Source organism: Culicoides brevitarsis, chromosome 1, assembly GCF_036172545.1.
Source record: "Culicoides brevitarsis isolate CSIRO-B50_1 chromosome 1, AGI_CSIRO_Cbre_v1, whole genome shotgun sequence".
Classification (NCBI taxonomy): Eukaryota; Metazoa; Arthropoda; class Insecta; order Diptera; family Ceratopogonidae; genus Culicoides; species Culicoides brevitarsis.
The window spans coordinates 22,693,514-22,709,342 of NC_087085.1; the positions used below are offsets into that span (position 1 = coordinate 22,693,514).

The window sequence follows — 15,829 nt, forward strand, 5'->3', positions numbered from 1 at the left end:
ACTAATAATTTCGTTTCTTTGTTTCGGCAACTACTAGGTTTTCAGATACTTTGAACAGCTCAAAATTTTAATGTTAGCTTATAAATAAATGATTTTTATTTCCATTACTTAATTTTTTCCTCTTACGTCGTTTATCTTTCATTTTGTCGATTTAGTCTTTCCAAAAATGTGATTTTTTTGACGAAAATTGTAATGATGTTTTCAGTCTAATCAAGTAAATTGTTAATTTGTTTAAATCTTTACCTATTTGATATAAACCTTCTTTAAGAAAATAATATATATATATATATATATATAAAAGGGTTCACGACTTTACCTTATTTTGGACGCCTAATATTTAATAATAATATATTTTATTGTTGTGTTCTTCATATTTGTATAAGTTTTATTACGGACTAAATAATCTTCTGTAACGCTTTTAACAATGTTGTCAGGCCAAGATTTTAATGTAGTAAAAAAAATGAGAGGAAAATCGCTATTGCAGAATGCCTAATATTTGAAGTTTGCAAAATTCTAAATAAAAAATAGATATGTAGGTACGATTAAGAGTTTATAAATTCTTCGTTTACGTTAAATTGAAGGTTAAAATTTTGCTTTTTATTTTCAAACTCAATGAACAGTAATATATTTTATCCTTAAAAAAGTTATTTTTTTATTTTAGTAGTTTTGAAATGCCTCTAAAATTGGTTTAATGTGATCGAAATCGCTTTTCTATTCTAAAGAATCATAAACTAAAATTCATGTGGAACATAGCTCTAAAATTTTTTGTGACTTCGATCGTGTTAGAATTTACTAAGAAACTCATTGGGATGAAAACTGAATTTGTTCTAAGAGCATCAGGTTGGGATAACCAGTTAAAATCTAATTCCAAATTTCGGCGTTTATTAAGTATGTATGATAAAATTCCTTGAAAAAATCCCGATGTCAGTCAAAGCACTTATACCACCATAAATAACCCTTAATGTTCCACAAAAACTTTTCTGTAAATAAAAATGTATATATGTATAAAATCATTCAGTTTTTTTATTACTTCGAAATTTTTATTTTTCGGATATAAACGAGGAAGAATATAGAGATGTTTGCCTAATTTATTTAAACTATCATCTCTAATTCTCGAGCATAAAATATAGCTTGTTCCGCTAGGTCTATGGATGGTAAAGGCTCCTTGTATTTGACGGTTTCACTCAAGAAAACATAATATCCTTGCGAGTTAAGAACCCAGTTTCTCTGTCAAAATAAGATTAAAAAAAAGATTGTCAATTAAAAAAAAATTAAAATCAAATAAATAACTTTTTAAGTACCTTTTTGCCAAAATGTTCCAATTCTGCTTTTGATCGCATATTGAGACGTTTCGCTGCATCACTGAGACTAATTTTTTCATATGATTTTTCCAAGCAAGCAGCAATTTCTTCTTTGACTGTCTCAACCAATGTATCAATAAAGAAGTTGTAAATTTCAGCAGGTGAATTAGCCTAAGTAAATAGTATTCAAGTAAATAAGTCAAGCAACACGACGTTAAGTTGAAGATTAAATACCTTTGCTACAAAAATCTTGTTGTATCTACCTTCCATGATGTACTGTTCCAGTGCCAAGGGATATCGAATAAATACGTTTGTTTGGATGATTTCTGCTGGAAGTAATTCTAATTCTGTGTGGAAATCTGCAACACGATTTTGCGAAAGCAAAAAGAGTAAATTCATTCCCAAAATTTTGTATTTATTGGTTGACTCTCCAATTAATTTCCTTAAAAAAAAAAGAGAAACAACAATTGAGCATAAGCAAACATGTACAAAGGAACATGAATTTCTCACTTGTAATCGTAGTAATAACTCTTTAACTGCGAAACGTATCTTTCGAAGGACAACACGTCTTTCACCATAATGCTGTATTCTACACCAATCTCCAATACATCTCTAGCAACTTTCAATTCCTGCACAGAAACTGAGACATTCCCAACAGGCAAGAAGCTCTTTTGGACTAAAGCAACCTTAATTTTCTCCAAGAGGTCACCGCACTTTTTCAAATTTGGGCTGCCTTTTTTCCATTCTTGCAACAAGTTATTGCTCAATGTTGTTACGTTATCCATTTTCAGTATGTTTTGAAGTATTCAGCTGTTTAAATAAGTTTTAGGAAAGAAAGCAACACTGACTCGGCAAAATTCAATGATTGACGAGGCACATGACTAGATTGACACGGAAATCCACATAGTGACCTGAGTGATGAGTCGTTTTGAATTAGCAAAAGCAACTTCTCTCCATTTTCAACCGCCTCAAACCTTATCAATTTCATTTGTCTCACACAAAGCCAAGCCAAATCATAAGGCGTCTGTTTAAATAAAAAATATATTTAAATAAATAAATAAGAAAAATATGTCGAAGAAAAGTGTCTCAACGCCCACAATCACGGAGAGCAGGGCACGAAGAACGCCCAAGCCAAATCCAAAATATGCGGTTGACTACGTTGCAAAAATTAGGTACGAGTTTATGTTATTTTTCCGCAAAAATTCCTTATAATTGCATTTTGGGTCATTTCAGGATCTCGCCAGACAGAAAGGACGACGATGATGACTCCGATAGTGAGCAAATGAGCAAATCAGTAGTGCGAAACATCAAAACTCCAGATCCCAAAAAACCCCCAGTTAAATCACAAACCCCGATAATGTCCCGTTTATCGACACTTAGAAATGTACCCAAGCGGACATCACCTCCAGTTGTAACAACCAAAGCAAGTGTTCCCAGCGATAAAAACACACCTTCACCAAAAAGCTCTACAGTCGAAGACAAAGAGTCTGCAACTTCGTCTGGTGAAACTAAAGCTGTCACAACCCGAAGTGGTAAATCCGAAAATGTTCAAAAGTCATCATCTCCTGTTACAAAGACCATCAAGAAGGGTGACAAGGACGAAATAACAATTGTTAATATTAATGATATAATGAAGCAAACGGACAACAAACGTGCAGCATCCAGCGATGCTAGTAAACCACCTGTGGCGAAAAAACAAAAGGTCGAATCAAAGGATGACGAAATTTTTGATATTGAGGACGAAATATCTGTTAGCAGCGCTGTTGTCCGTCCAACAACAAGACAAAGAGCTAATGCTGTAGCGGAAAAAGCAGATTCAAAGTCAAAAACTGCGATAAAGAGTGCAGTAACAGTTGCAGCTAACGTACAAAAACAACCTTCTCCAGTAGTAACGCAAAAGAAAAAAATGATGGTCATTTCTCCACAAAAAATTCCTACTAAAACGAGTCCAACTATCGTGACTAGAACGAAATCAATTCCGGGAAAAACACGTAAGCTCTCCATTAAGAATACTTTGTATATTTCTAATATTTTTTTTTTTTTTTTGCATTATAGAAGAAAATAAAGAACAATTGGGGCAGGTTTTGGCTAAACGCATTCTCAGAAAAGTCGTAAAACCAGGATCCAATGAGGAGCAATTTGAGAAAAAACAAGAAACAGAAAGTCCGGTTAAAAAGCCAATTAACCCAACGAAAATCAAAAAGTTCACAACATTTGAAAAGTGGTCTATTTTAAATTTTCCACAAATTCAGCCGCAACCGGCGCGTTCTGTTTTGTGTTTGTCATTGATAAAAATTGGAAACAAGATAAAAAGCATTAAATTACCATCGTCTGAGTGGAGCTACCGTATTACATTACAAAAAGTAAATAAGGAAAATTCCGACAAAGGAGAAGTTTATACCGGAGACATCGAAGATTGTGGAATTCAGGAAGGTGAAAAGGGAAATTATGCTCCAATAAATATAACTTTTGAACGTTCGGATGGAACTGATAGCAAACCTGTGAGTCGTTCAGTAGTTTTCCAAAACAAATCATTCTCCATACTCATAGATGGAAATCAATGCAAACTCATAGGCGCACCACAATACATTTATGATTTGATTGAAATTCAGACTTTGCTGCACATTGTGGATAAAGTGGATGCATCTCATTCGTACGTCGATCAAGGAATGTAGCTACAAAGAGATCAAGTTGTGCACTTTAATTAAATTGAAAATAAACAAACTAAATATATATTTTTTTTTTCAAAAATTTGTTTAATCTTTAATTGATAAAGTAGTATTGCTGACCAATTTTCGATGAAAATTTTCAAATTATGGACTCTTCAAAAATATTATTTTTATTACTGTCGAATACTATGGTTCTGTATTTTCCGTTCCTCTCTTTGAGAATAAAAGTGGTCAAAAAAGGAAGGAAGTGTTTGTGAAGCCGCAGTTGTAGGGGGTTGGGGAGGAGAGCTATTTTATCAATGGATGGCGCCATAAGAAAAACGGTACTTTTTAAAACCCTGTGCAAATTCGGAATTCTAATTGTGCACTAGGGCATTTACCTCAGAATTTCAGTCTCACCTCAGACGCCGAATTTGCAGTGTATATTTTAGTCATAAAAACAGACGTAACATAAACACAAATCATGGGTAAGCTTCTCAAAACTCTGATATTTTTATTTCGATCGTAAAAAAACGTTCATACATCCGATAATGATACCTTTATTTCTTTTTTCAGACAAACACAGACGTCGTTCTCGTGACAGACGCAGGTCTAGGTCTCCCAGAGATAGGAGAAGGAGCAGATCGCGGTCCAACTCAAAAAAGCAGCGCTCTCGTCGCAGAAAACCATCATTGTACTGGGATGTACCTCCTCCAGGTTTTGAGCACATAACCCCGCTGCAATATAAGGTTTTTTTTTGCCATTTTTTTCATTTCTAGATCTAAATTTTCTTATTGTATTTTCTCAGGCCATGCAGGCTAGTGGACAAATACCAGCTACTCAAATTTTGGACACTCCACAAGCGGCTGTAAGTATCATAAACTATAATAATTTTTTTTTAATATTTATTTATTTTTGTTTTAATCATGCTCTTAATAGGTACCGGTTGTCGGCAGTACCATCACCAGACAAGCTCGACGTCTGTATGTGGGAAATATACCATTTGGAGTTACAGAAGAAGAAATGATGGAGTTTTTTAACCAACAAATGCACCTATCGGGACTAGCGCAAGCTGCTGGTAATCCTGTATTAGCTTGTCAAATAAATTTGGACAAAAACTTTGCATTCTTGGAATTTCGATCGATCGATGAGACGACCCAAGCCATGGCTTTCGATGGAATCAACTTCAAGGGTCAAAGTTTGAAAATTAGACGACCTCATGATTACCAGCCAATGCCTGGAATGACAGATTCTGCTACTGCTGGACTAAATGTACCAGGTAAATAATTAGAAAATTACCTTAGCTCACTCAAACATAACCATTCATTATACTTTTCTTGTAGCCGGTGTTATCAGCACAGTCGTGCCAGATTCTCCCCATAAAATATTTATCGGCGGTTTACCCAACTATCTCAATGAAGACCAGGTAAATTTATTTGCAATAAACAAGGTTCTTCATCAAAGAAACAAAAACAAAAAACACTGTTTAGTTAATAAGAAAATAGTGTATTTTACCAAGAACGTCAATTATCGGTTCTAAAAGCCTACTTAATTAGAAACAAAAAAAAAAACAACACAAATCTCAAGTTCTGATACAATATTTTAAATCTTATAGCTTAGATTTGAGTGCCGCATTTATATTCACTACAATATTAACAAGAATGTTGGTAGCTGTCTGTGATCTATATTTGCAAAAAAAAAAGTTTACATACTGGATTTCTAAAGGCAAGTGCTTATAATAATTTTAATGGGTACCCTATATTTTTTCAGCATTTGTTCATTTAGGTGCCACATAAAAATAGTAAACTCTTCATTTTCAGCGTATTGTTTTCTCTTTAGGACATAATGCGCTTGCCTTTAAGTTATTTGCAGGTTTTCTCTCGTCAATATTCTTTTCAGGGGTGCTATTAATTAAGCAATCACACTGAACAACTGAATTCCTTGTTTTACCAAAGTGAACTCAACGCAACACTCTATCCTTAATTATTTTACAGTTAAAACATCGTAACGGCTTTTAATTTATTAATATTTTGTTTTTTAAATACAAATGAAGAAGTAGACTCGTCACTTAAATCTTCCGAATGATAAATGACCGAAAAATTTAACACTAAAACACCATTTTCCCGCAATATTTTATGATTTGTTTACAGGTGAAAGAATTACTACTGTCTTTTGGACAACTAAAAGCCTTCAATTTAGTGAAAGACGCAGCTACCGGTCTCAGCAAAGGTTATGCTTTTGCGGAATATGTTGAATATGCAATCACTGATCAGGTATTTAATATTTAAATAAATTGTAATCCAAAATCATTTTAATAAATATTTTATTTTTCAGGCAATCGCTGGTCTAAATGGTATGCAACTAGGAGACAAAAAACTTATTGTTCAAAGAGCTAGTGTGGGTGCCAAAAATGCAGCAGTTGGTCAAACCGCACCGGTACAAATCCAAGTGAGATAGCTTTATTATCTACGTTATTTTAGTTAAGGAAAATCTAACAATATGTATAACTTTAGGTCCCTGGACTTTCGCTTGTTGGTACATCTGGTCCTCCTACTGAAGTCTTATGTTTACTCAACATGGTAACACCGGACGAATTGAAAGACGAAGAAGAGTACGAAGATATTTTGGAAGACATTAAAGAAGAATGTAACAAGTATGGTGTTGTTCGAAGTGTTGAAATACCTAGACCGATTGAAGGTGTCGATGTTCCTGGTTGTGGAAAGGTATTTGTTGAGTTCAACTCAGTTATTGACTGTCAAAAAGCTCAACAGGCTCTCACAGGAAGGAAATTTAGTGACAGAGTTGTTGTGACGTCTTACTTTGATCCTGACAAGTATCATCGTCGTGAGTTTTAATGTTTGAATCCATATATTAAAAAAAATATGCTAATAAAAAGTATGCCACATATTTATTGTGGTAATGAATAAATAACCAAACATTTAATATAATATTTATTAATATATTTCAATATGCGAAATTTTTCGAATTACTCTCTAAGAATTCTGTTAATTGTTATGTTTTGCTGCATTCGCCGATTGATCATCACTCTGAAATAAACTTTTTTATCATTCCATACAGTGAGTAATAGCGAAAGTCTATACTTCTCCATTCAGTGTGTCGGTGTTTGAAGGAATTGGTATGTCACAGTCCTCTGTTGGTGGAACTACACATCTCAAGCTCTTTTTGTCAAATACAAGCATCGCAGGACATCTTTGAAGTCTTGGAAAGCCTCCTTGACATTGCCAATATCTGTTGCACGATTTTCCTAATGGAACATTTCCATTTGGATCGTCATTACAAAGAGCTATAAATTTAATTAGAAAAAAAAGAAATGAAATGATTAAAAATGTTCCTCCAAAAAAATCTTACGATGTTTCTGGCATCCTTCTACGCTTTCGGGCCAATTACACGAATGAGCACTCTCATCATATAACAATCCTCCAATGCATAGTTGTTCTTAATAAAAAAATATATAAAGTAGGTTACATTGAAAGAATATAATAGGAGTTTGAAATACCTGTAGCAGTGCCATTCCAGCATGTCCAGTATCTTGTGCATGAAGTCTCATGTCCAAAAATCCCATATAGCCAATCACAGTGCTCTGTTGATATCGGGCCATCTTAAAATATCACATTTCTTATATTTTCGTTATTTTTTAAAAATTAAATTAAATTAAATTTACTTGCTAATTTTTTATTATCACAATAATTCGATCGCCATGGATAGTCACAGCCTTCAGTAACGCCTCTATGTTTTCCAGCAAAAACTAATCCATTTGGGCAATCATAGAGCTCAGGAGTGTTATTTACGCATTCCCAATACCGATCGCAGTAAGTCACATCACCAACAACTTTGGATTTCTGTTTGCATGGGTCTTCTTGATTACCGTTCTGCGCTGTACAAACTGTTAGGAAATACAAAAGTAAAATATCAATCTTTCAATTCATTTTGGCGCAATTAAATCTTACTTAATTTTATCAATGCCCTTGTTTTAAATTCGTTGGATGTTATGCAATATTGTTTACACAATATTTTGTATGAGAAAAAGCTATCCTCATTATTTTTTGTATTTAATGTTCAATAATTACATAATTTTGACTACGCTTAGTGTTTACAAAATGTAAAATTAGTGTTGTCAAATTCGTATATTTCGACTCATCATTCAGATTAACTTTTTAATCCTTGAATGAAAATAAAAATGTACAGGAAAATTAACGAAATAATAACAAGCAAATATAATTATTGCATGTTTGCATGTATATTAACCTTATGCAAAGATGAGTTTTAAATCAGAATCATTTACTATGTTTGTATATTAGGTACATCGACATATGATGCTCTTTATAATAAGTATGTATGTATTTACATCAAAAATGTATAATTTCTTACAGCTTAGATATATTGAATTGACAAAATTATTTATTTTCCTTTTATTTACATCTTAAGGAACAAAGTTAAAATAAATTACTTACCACACACAAAACAGATAAAAAATATCAAAACATATTCCATTTTCAGCTTTAAAAATAACACACGAGTAAAAATATTCAATTTATATTTCATGCAACTATAATAGATGTGTAAGAGTCAGAGTATCAAAGTTAACTGCCGGTGAGATGGAAGACAAAAACTAGTTTAAAGTAACGTACAAATTAAAGACACTTATTATGTGTGTTAAATTACATGATCACACAGGCAGCTTTAATGAAAGTTTGCAATGAGAAACATACAACTGAAAGTGTTGTTCAATGACTTTACATCTCTTATACCATACAACAACAGCTAACTATGCTTTGTCGCTATAACTTTTTTATGTAGCCTTTTCTAGCTCTATCCAAAATTTAATAAAAACGTAAACTTACCAAATACCATTTTCTTTTATAAATTTAAACAATAGTTTTAATTTTTATATTTTTATTTTAATAATAAAATTGTATAAGAACTTTTAAACCACGTTAATTTTAAAATATTATAAAATTTTGTTCATTTCATATACATATACATATATAGGTAGAAAACAACTTAAAACAAAAAAAAAAGTATTGCAGGAGACGAGATTCATTTAATCATATTTGATAATTTGTATAACTTGATTTATCTCACAGTCATATTTCATATATATATATATATATATATATTAAAATAATAATAAAGTACAATGAATCAACAATAATGTCAAGTTTTTAATAATAATTCAAGTTTTAACATAATAAGTTACTTCATCATCGTCACTTACGCTTTTGTTGTCGTCATAATTTTCTATTAATTGATTTAACTCTACTGGAACTGCAGATTCTGTTTTCTTGGAGTTTTTTCGCATATCAAGTTTATTGTACTTTATACCAAAATGTTTTAGTTGGTTACGTCCCTAAAACAAAGATCGATCGATTAAAATACGGGCAATTTTAAATGTTTTGTCGCATCAAGTCATACTTTATAAAAACAATTTCATTTTTTTAAAATCTATTTTGCTCTTTGATTTTTTTTTTTCGAAAAACACAGATTTCATTCAAAAATTAAATTTAATCGTGTTTTTTGAAAATCAAAATTTAGTTTTAAATAATTTACATGGAATAAAACTGATCTGATCTAAGTTATTTAAGATAAAATAAAAAAAAAACAGCAACCGCACTGTGATTTAGAGATAAAAATAGTACAGAAAACTCAGAAGAAAAGAGTCCATCGCTTTTAATATGAGAAGGGGAATTGTCTTACCTTGACTGTAAACACTAAAAATATTAGTGCTATACTAAGTAGGATTGACCCTGCTCCTAGGATTAGGCCCGTCGTAAAATGAGCATCGTTGTCAGAAATAAAATAATATCCTTTTTTATTTTTCGAGTCAGTGTCAAACATTTGTTCAGCACCATTAGGAATGCGTCGTTTTCCAGCTGGTGAAGAATTTATACATCCCCCTGAAAATAATCAAATAATTAAGTAATTTTATTATTATTACTGATTGACATATTTCTCATATGTAGGATAGTAAAACAAAATAAAAATTACAAATTTTTTAAATTTATAAATCAAGTTTTGTCTAGTGAATAGAACAACAATAAATAATTATGTATAATTAGATTTAGAAAAAAGAGAAATTAATTCTTGCCTGTATCTTTGTCACAATGGCAACAACTTTGATCTTCTGGTAGTGTATCCGTTGGACAACAAGGCACACACTGATTATTTAATCTATCAAAGTGTAGCGGGTAAGCACACGTTAAGCAAGAATATTGACCAGGGCCACTACAAGATCGGCAAGACTCGTGGCACTGTTTGCAAGATTTCGTTGATGCATCATAGAATTGTTGACCTAAACATTCCATGCAAAGACCACCGTCAAGCATGAAATGTGGAGGACAAGATGTACATGACAGTGGGCCAGCTCCATCGCATGCTTTACAATAATGGTGGCATTTTTGACAGCCAAATCTAGATTTATAGAATCCTTCAGGGCACTCGGGGTGACATTCGCCCCTAGCAATTTGCCAGTTTGAAGGGCATTGTACACATTCTGTAATAATAATGTTGATATATATTTTTTTTGTTTCACTTCATTTTTTTTATACTTACGATCTCTTCGCGGACCACTGCATGTTTGACAACTTAAATAGCACCGGGAACATTGGCCTCTATCACTGTAATATCTGAAAAACACAAAGAACCATAAAGTATTATGATTTAGTGTCATAAATGAAAAAGATTTATATATAAAATGTGACTTACCCGTCAGCACAAGTTCCTCTGCATTCACCGCTTTGTAATTGCAATCCTTTTACACAAGCTGTACAGTTGGTTCTAGAAACACATTGAGTGCATGTGTGTAAACATTTTGCACAAATTCCGGCCTCTACAAAGTATCCTTCATCACAAACATTGATACATTTATTATGTTGTAACAAGAGATCGGATGAGCATGTGAGACAATCATTTTCTGTAGGCCCAGTGCATGTCTCGCATGTTGAATGACATGAATGACATTGACCATTATCGTAATATTCAGCTAAACAGAGGAAAAAATCAATCTCTCAAAATCAAAAACCTTTTAGCAAAAGAAAACTCACATTCATCACAGTTGTTGCTGGAACGTAGGACACATTTACCCTTTTTTGCTTTCGTCCAATTTTGAGAGCAATTGATACATCCAGCAGAGTCGCAAATGTCACAACCAAGGGAACACGGCATACATTCTTTTCTTTTTTTGTCGCCATAAAATCCGTCTGGGCATTTGCTAAGACATTTTCCGTTCAAGGCGAATAAGTTGTTTTTACACAATATGCATTGACTCTCAGATGATCCATTACATGTGGCACAAGAAGAATGACACTCAGCACATCTGCAGTAAAAAAAAATATTATAAGAAATGACCAATCAGTTGTATTATTTAAATAGAATACCCATAATCTTCGGTTTCATAAGTTCCTTGTGGACATGAAGAATAGCATCTGTGATTAAACATGACTAAATGATGCTCGCAACTCATACAGTAATCTGGTTTATCTTGACAAGATGCACAATTTGATTCACACGGAACACAAGTTTTGTTGTCAAAATCTATGCAAAAAGAGAAAAATTTATATTAGGCCGCTTCAGATATTTTTTTTTTTAATCTTACTTTCAAAATAACCATCAGGACAGATTTGAAGACAAACTGCAAGGTCAACCACATATAAATGTGCTGGTGCACAAGTTAAACAGCTATCCTGTCCAGCTCCTGCACAGGTTTCACATGATTCATGACATGGCCAACAAACAGCTCCCTGATTGGGAAAACTTCGTGGAGGACAACGACTTACACAAGTACTAAAAATTGCAAATAGAACATTCGCTTTATCAATTCAATTTGAAATAAAAATAAAGAATATTTACTTGTCTAAGCGATAATGTTTACATGCGACACACTGTGTAGGACCATGACCGTAGCAACCTTGATTATCACATTCTGGGTCACAGTCGTGCGAAATTGTTAGTCGGTTATTTTGTTCAGCTATCACATTGTCACGCTGTAGATTTGGAACGTTAGGTCCCTCTGCGACTACGTTATCCACATTACTGGATGCCCCAACGTAATAATTCTGGTAGTTGTTATAATTCAGAAAGCCATTGAAAGGTTCTTGGCCATAATAGGCATTTCCACCTGCTGGAGACTGATTAACGTCTGTTTGTGTGGAAGGTGGTACAAAATTATTTCCATTTGTGGCACCGGGAAAACCAGAATATCGATTCGTGTCATACTTCAACCGAATCGGATTTGATTGTGTCCCATAAAATATAAGTTGCCATTTTGTCAGTATCCCTGGTTGATTTACACGACGTCTACCACCATTTATTATTTGTAACGTCCATCTGCCTTCTGCTTTCTCACCCCAGAAATGTACACTCAAGAAAGGCCAGTCATCAAAATTGGACTTGACAACATCTCTGGGCCTTTCGAACAAAAGAGTACTCGTTGTACCCATTGGCGATGTAAGTAAGATCCTTAGATTGCCTCTCGGGAAGAATCTTAGAGTAATTTTACACTGCACATGTTCCAAATACCGGACCTCATTGACGGTACCGGAGCACCCATTGACATCCATGTGCACTTGTAGTGTATAGCCTACCGATCCTTCTATGGGGCGGTCCTCATTTATTTCTCTAGATTTGCATATATGTTGGGCAGGAACTGTTCCCCATTTCTCAGCCAAATCTACCATTGCACCCGCATCCATTAAGCCATAACCGAATTTGTGGCTCACTTTGCGTTTCACTCCGTTCAATATCCAGCCGCCTTCACGTTCAAGTGGTTCTGATCTCGACGATAAAACAACTAAATACTGCATGTCTCTCCATGTCAAGTTCGGATTCGCTTCCAACGCCAAAGCGGATATTCCGGCTGCCAGAGGAGCGGAGGCCGATGTTCCAGTATGTTCAACAGTACAAATCCTATCTGGTCTGAGTAAGCCGTCCATATCAACAGTTGCGACGCTTTTATCGTGTCCAGGAGTTCCAGAGCTATATGTTGTAGCGAGTGTAGATGAGCATTCTTCTAGATACCATGGTTTGTATCTGCAAACACATTTTATTAATTAAATTTTATAAAAAAATTTAATTTACTCACCCTCCTTGTGTAGCACTTGAAATGGATAACGTAAAGATGGAGTTTGTATATCCATCACAATTGCACGAATCAGTGTACTAAAATGTTCATATATAAACTTATAAATGGATCTGTTTTACATAATAGTTATATCTTACTCTTCCACCATTTCCAGACGCCCAAATAAAAATTGAACCTTTGCCCTGTCTTCCGCTGGTAACCCCGAAAATGAATGCTCTTCTGGCAAGCGGTCCAGGACCATCGACTGTTGACCCATCATCTTCAGGTCCCCACGATGCACTGTAAATGTCAATGTGATCAGGATTCAAGCCTAATGCTTTTGCTTCAACAGCATCATTCACTGTCCCGTCTAGCATTCGAACTCCTGCAAGTTTTTTTTTTAGTTCAGTTACACTTAAGTACCCAATTTCAGATTGACAAACCTCCGATGCTTGCATTATAAGCAACTCCTACACCGCAATAACTATTAAATGCCACTGCAGCCACTTCTCCAGCACATCGGGTTCCATGCTTGTTATCGCCATTATCTCGCGGCATAGGGTCCGAATCATTTCCGTTTATGTCAAATGACGCATCGGGATCCTAATGTGGATAGTAAGAGGAAACAGTGATAGTGTTCAAATTGAATACACGTTTATAAATAAAAAAGACGTACGTAGTTTTGATATAAATCGGGATGATTTCGTTGAATTCCGTCGTCTAGAATGGACACAACGACTCCTTTTCCTGTATATCCTTTTTGGTAAGCAGGCCCCACATTCATATCTAATCCATCTTTAGCTCCTCCATTCTTAAAAAAAAAACAATAAAATAAATATATTTAGAAAAATAATGCTAAAATGTTATCCCCTACCAAATACCACTGCTCTTTAAAAAGAGGATCTGGAAAAATATTGTGTGCAGCCGTTTCTCGGGTGTGTAAATTACTTGTTATAGGAATGTTAGATGGGTTTTCATGATCAGTCAAAATAAATGGAAATTTAGGGTCAGCTGTGTAGTCACGTTTAACTCTAACTTTTGAGTGTTGCTGTTGAAACCATCTCACCTATAAGAGAAATATATTATTTTAATCAAGAGCCACAAAGAATAATCAGATGAAAAAGAACATACCTCTGGTTCCGAATTAAGCAAAGTATGATGTTCATCACTCATGGAAATCGATCGTTTACTTATCCTTTTATGGTGAAATAAGTAGTAATTGCTTAAACTACCGATCTAAATATGTAATACATTAAGTAGTGATGATAATCGTGTAAACAGTTTTCGCAATCATTTTGTTACCTGTCCCATGTTTTCGAACCCATATTTGTTCGCAATGGCATCAGCAGTAGTTTGGCCTTTAGGAATGTACACAGCAAACTCATTTTGATAAATTGGTGCAGTGTCTTTAAGTCTAGGGTTGTAATTTACAATATCTTCGTACGTAGTTTTATTTACATAATCATATGTCGCATTCGCAAAATTCAGTACTCCTAGTAATGCCAACAAAAATGATTTTACTGATAAAGAAATCCGAGATTTCTGGATGCATTTTCTCTTCGTCTTAACTGTATTTTCATGCTTATAATAGTTAAAGTGTAGTTTTGTATTTTTTATGATTTTAGCGCTATTTTTATAATTTAAACTTTTATAAAAGTCAGATGTCAAAAATAGTTGAGAGCACATGATAATAAAAGTAAACTTAGCCAGAGAGCTAAAAAACTATTATTCACAATATTTTTACAGCACATTTATACATGACCGATGTTCTTTAAGATTCTCTTCTGATTTGATTTTATTTTTGTAAGTTCCACCTAGAAAACAAAAATAGTATTAAAAATGGTTTCGTTATGATGATTTTTTTTTAATTTATTTTTTCTGACAAATAGGAGACACTACTTAAAACGCTCGAGGATTAGATTTGTTGAAGGTTTAAAAAAAATTTTTGTTTCTCAAATATATTAACAGAGACCTTGGTATTGTCTTTGTACCTTACTACGTGTAGTAAAAAAAAACTCATTCATTATTTCATTATATAAAGATAATTTATACTCTTTATGAATAAACATATATATATGACACTATTAAAAAGTTTTCAATGTATATGTAAAAGTAAGGAAATGAAAATTTCGTAATTTACTGTGGCCAAAATTCCGATTTTTTTTTTGTACATTTTGTGCCAGTCCGTCTATTTTTTTAATATAATGCCAATTTAAGAGTTGTTTCAGCATTTAAATAAAACTTGCAAAAATATTTAGTATTGGTTTTAGCAAACATGATTGCTCAATTTTCAGAAAAAAATCAATTCACTTATCGAATACATCATATTAAACTCACTTAATGATGGACATGACAATTATTTATGTCTTTATATCTACACCGCTTTTTAGATTATTTGTGTTGAATAGACATATTTCGGACGATTATTAAAAAACCTTTCTAATATATTTTTTTAAACAATTGATGTATTTTTTTACTATGACAGTATCCCTCATGCGAATTATCATGATACGGCTGAGCCAATGAAAAATAACCTTTCCTTTTATTACTGAGAAAAAAAAATCTCTGAAACGTATTTCATACGTCAATTCATTATTTTTTTGTGTACCTATTATTTAGAATTTCTTAAAAATTAAGCTGTTTAGATTTATTTGAAAAACGAACTTTTGAAAAAGAGTAGAAAAATTTTATTTTATCTACAACTTTATTTAAGAATTTCTTTTAAAAAATTTTTTTTCACTGGAATTTACTTTATCGTAATCTTTGATCAAAATCCCCACCTGACCCGCAAATCATCAAAAAAA

The 15,829-nt window shown here is 33.2% G+C and overlaps 5 protein-coding genes across 5 annotated transcripts; 2 read left to right on the top strand and 3 right to left on the bottom strand.

The window, feature by feature from the left end:
• Nucleotides 1–989: 989 nt before the first annotated feature.
• Nucleotides 990–2,178, bottom strand: LOC134836908 (26S proteasome non-ATPase regulatory subunit 8). Its single transcript, XM_063852188.1, has 4 exons — nt 1,812–2,178; nt 1,536–1,743; nt 1,302–1,472; nt 990–1,227 (listed from the first exon to the last, which is right to left on the bottom strand). The coding sequence occupies exons 1-4, from the start codon at nt 2,084–2,086 to the stop codon at nt 1,093–1,095; spliced, it is 789 nt and encodes a 262-aa protein (XP_063708258.1). The 5' UTR covers nt 2,087–2,178; the 3' UTR covers nt 990–1,092.
• A 136-nt stretch (nt 2,179–2,314) lies between these two features.
• LOC134836942 (uncharacterized) lies at nt 2,315–4,034 on the top strand. The gene is made up of 3 exons (XM_063852230.1): nt 2,315–2,473; nt 2,535–3,292; nt 3,357–4,034. Exons 1-3 carry the CDS (start codon nt 2,370–2,372, stop codon nt 3,974–3,976), a joined length of 1,482 nt encoding a protein of 493 aa, XP_063708300.1. The 5' UTR covers nt 2,315–2,369; the 3' UTR covers nt 3,977–4,034.
• Nucleotides 4,035–4,337: 303 nt separating this feature from the next.
• LOC134836704 (splicing factor U2AF 50 kDa subunit) lies at nt 4,338–6,886 on the top strand. The gene is made up of 8 exons (XM_063851893.1): nt 4,338–4,437; nt 4,526–4,698; nt 4,758–4,817; nt 4,889–5,228; nt 5,293–5,375; nt 6,100–6,222; nt 6,284–6,397; nt 6,463–6,886. Exons 1-8 carry the CDS (start codon nt 4,434–4,436, stop codon nt 6,802–6,804), a joined length of 1,239 nt encoding a protein of 412 aa, XP_063707963.1. The 5' UTR covers nt 4,338–4,433; the 3' UTR covers nt 6,805–6,886.
• A 34-nt stretch (nt 6,887–6,920) lies between these two features.
• LOC134837467 (protein obstructor-E-like) lies at nt 6,921–8,821 on the bottom strand. The gene is made up of 6 exons (XM_063852844.1): nt 8,812–8,821; nt 7,632–7,853; nt 7,467–7,568; nt 7,319–7,405; nt 7,051–7,253; nt 6,921–6,996 (listed from the first exon to the last, which is right to left on the bottom strand). Exons 1-6 carry the CDS (start codon nt 8,819–8,821, stop codon nt 6,955–6,957), a joined length of 666 nt encoding a protein of 221 aa, XP_063708914.1. The 3' UTR covers nt 6,921–6,954.
• Nucleotides 8,822–8,896: 75 nt separating this feature from the next.
• LOC134827443 (furin-like protease 2) lies at nt 8,897–15,501 on the bottom strand. Its single transcript, XM_063840075.1, has 17 exons — nt 15,363–15,501; nt 14,328–14,839; nt 14,157–14,261; nt 13,900–14,091; nt 13,702–13,836; nt 13,469–13,628; nt 13,184–13,410; nt 13,047–13,123; nt 11,816–12,994; nt 11,562–11,749; nt 11,344–11,500; nt 11,011–11,282; nt 10,673–10,949; nt 10,520–10,593; nt 10,056–10,460; nt 9,665–9,864; nt 8,897–9,317 (listed from the first exon to the last, which is right to left on the bottom strand). The coding sequence occupies exons 2-17, from the start codon at nt 14,709–14,711 to the stop codon at nt 9,144–9,146; spliced, it is 4,206 nt and encodes a 1,401-aa protein (XP_063696145.1). The 5' UTR covers nt 14,712–14,839; nt 15,363–15,501; the 3' UTR covers nt 8,897–9,143.
• Nucleotides 15,502–15,829: the final 328 nt, after the last annotated feature.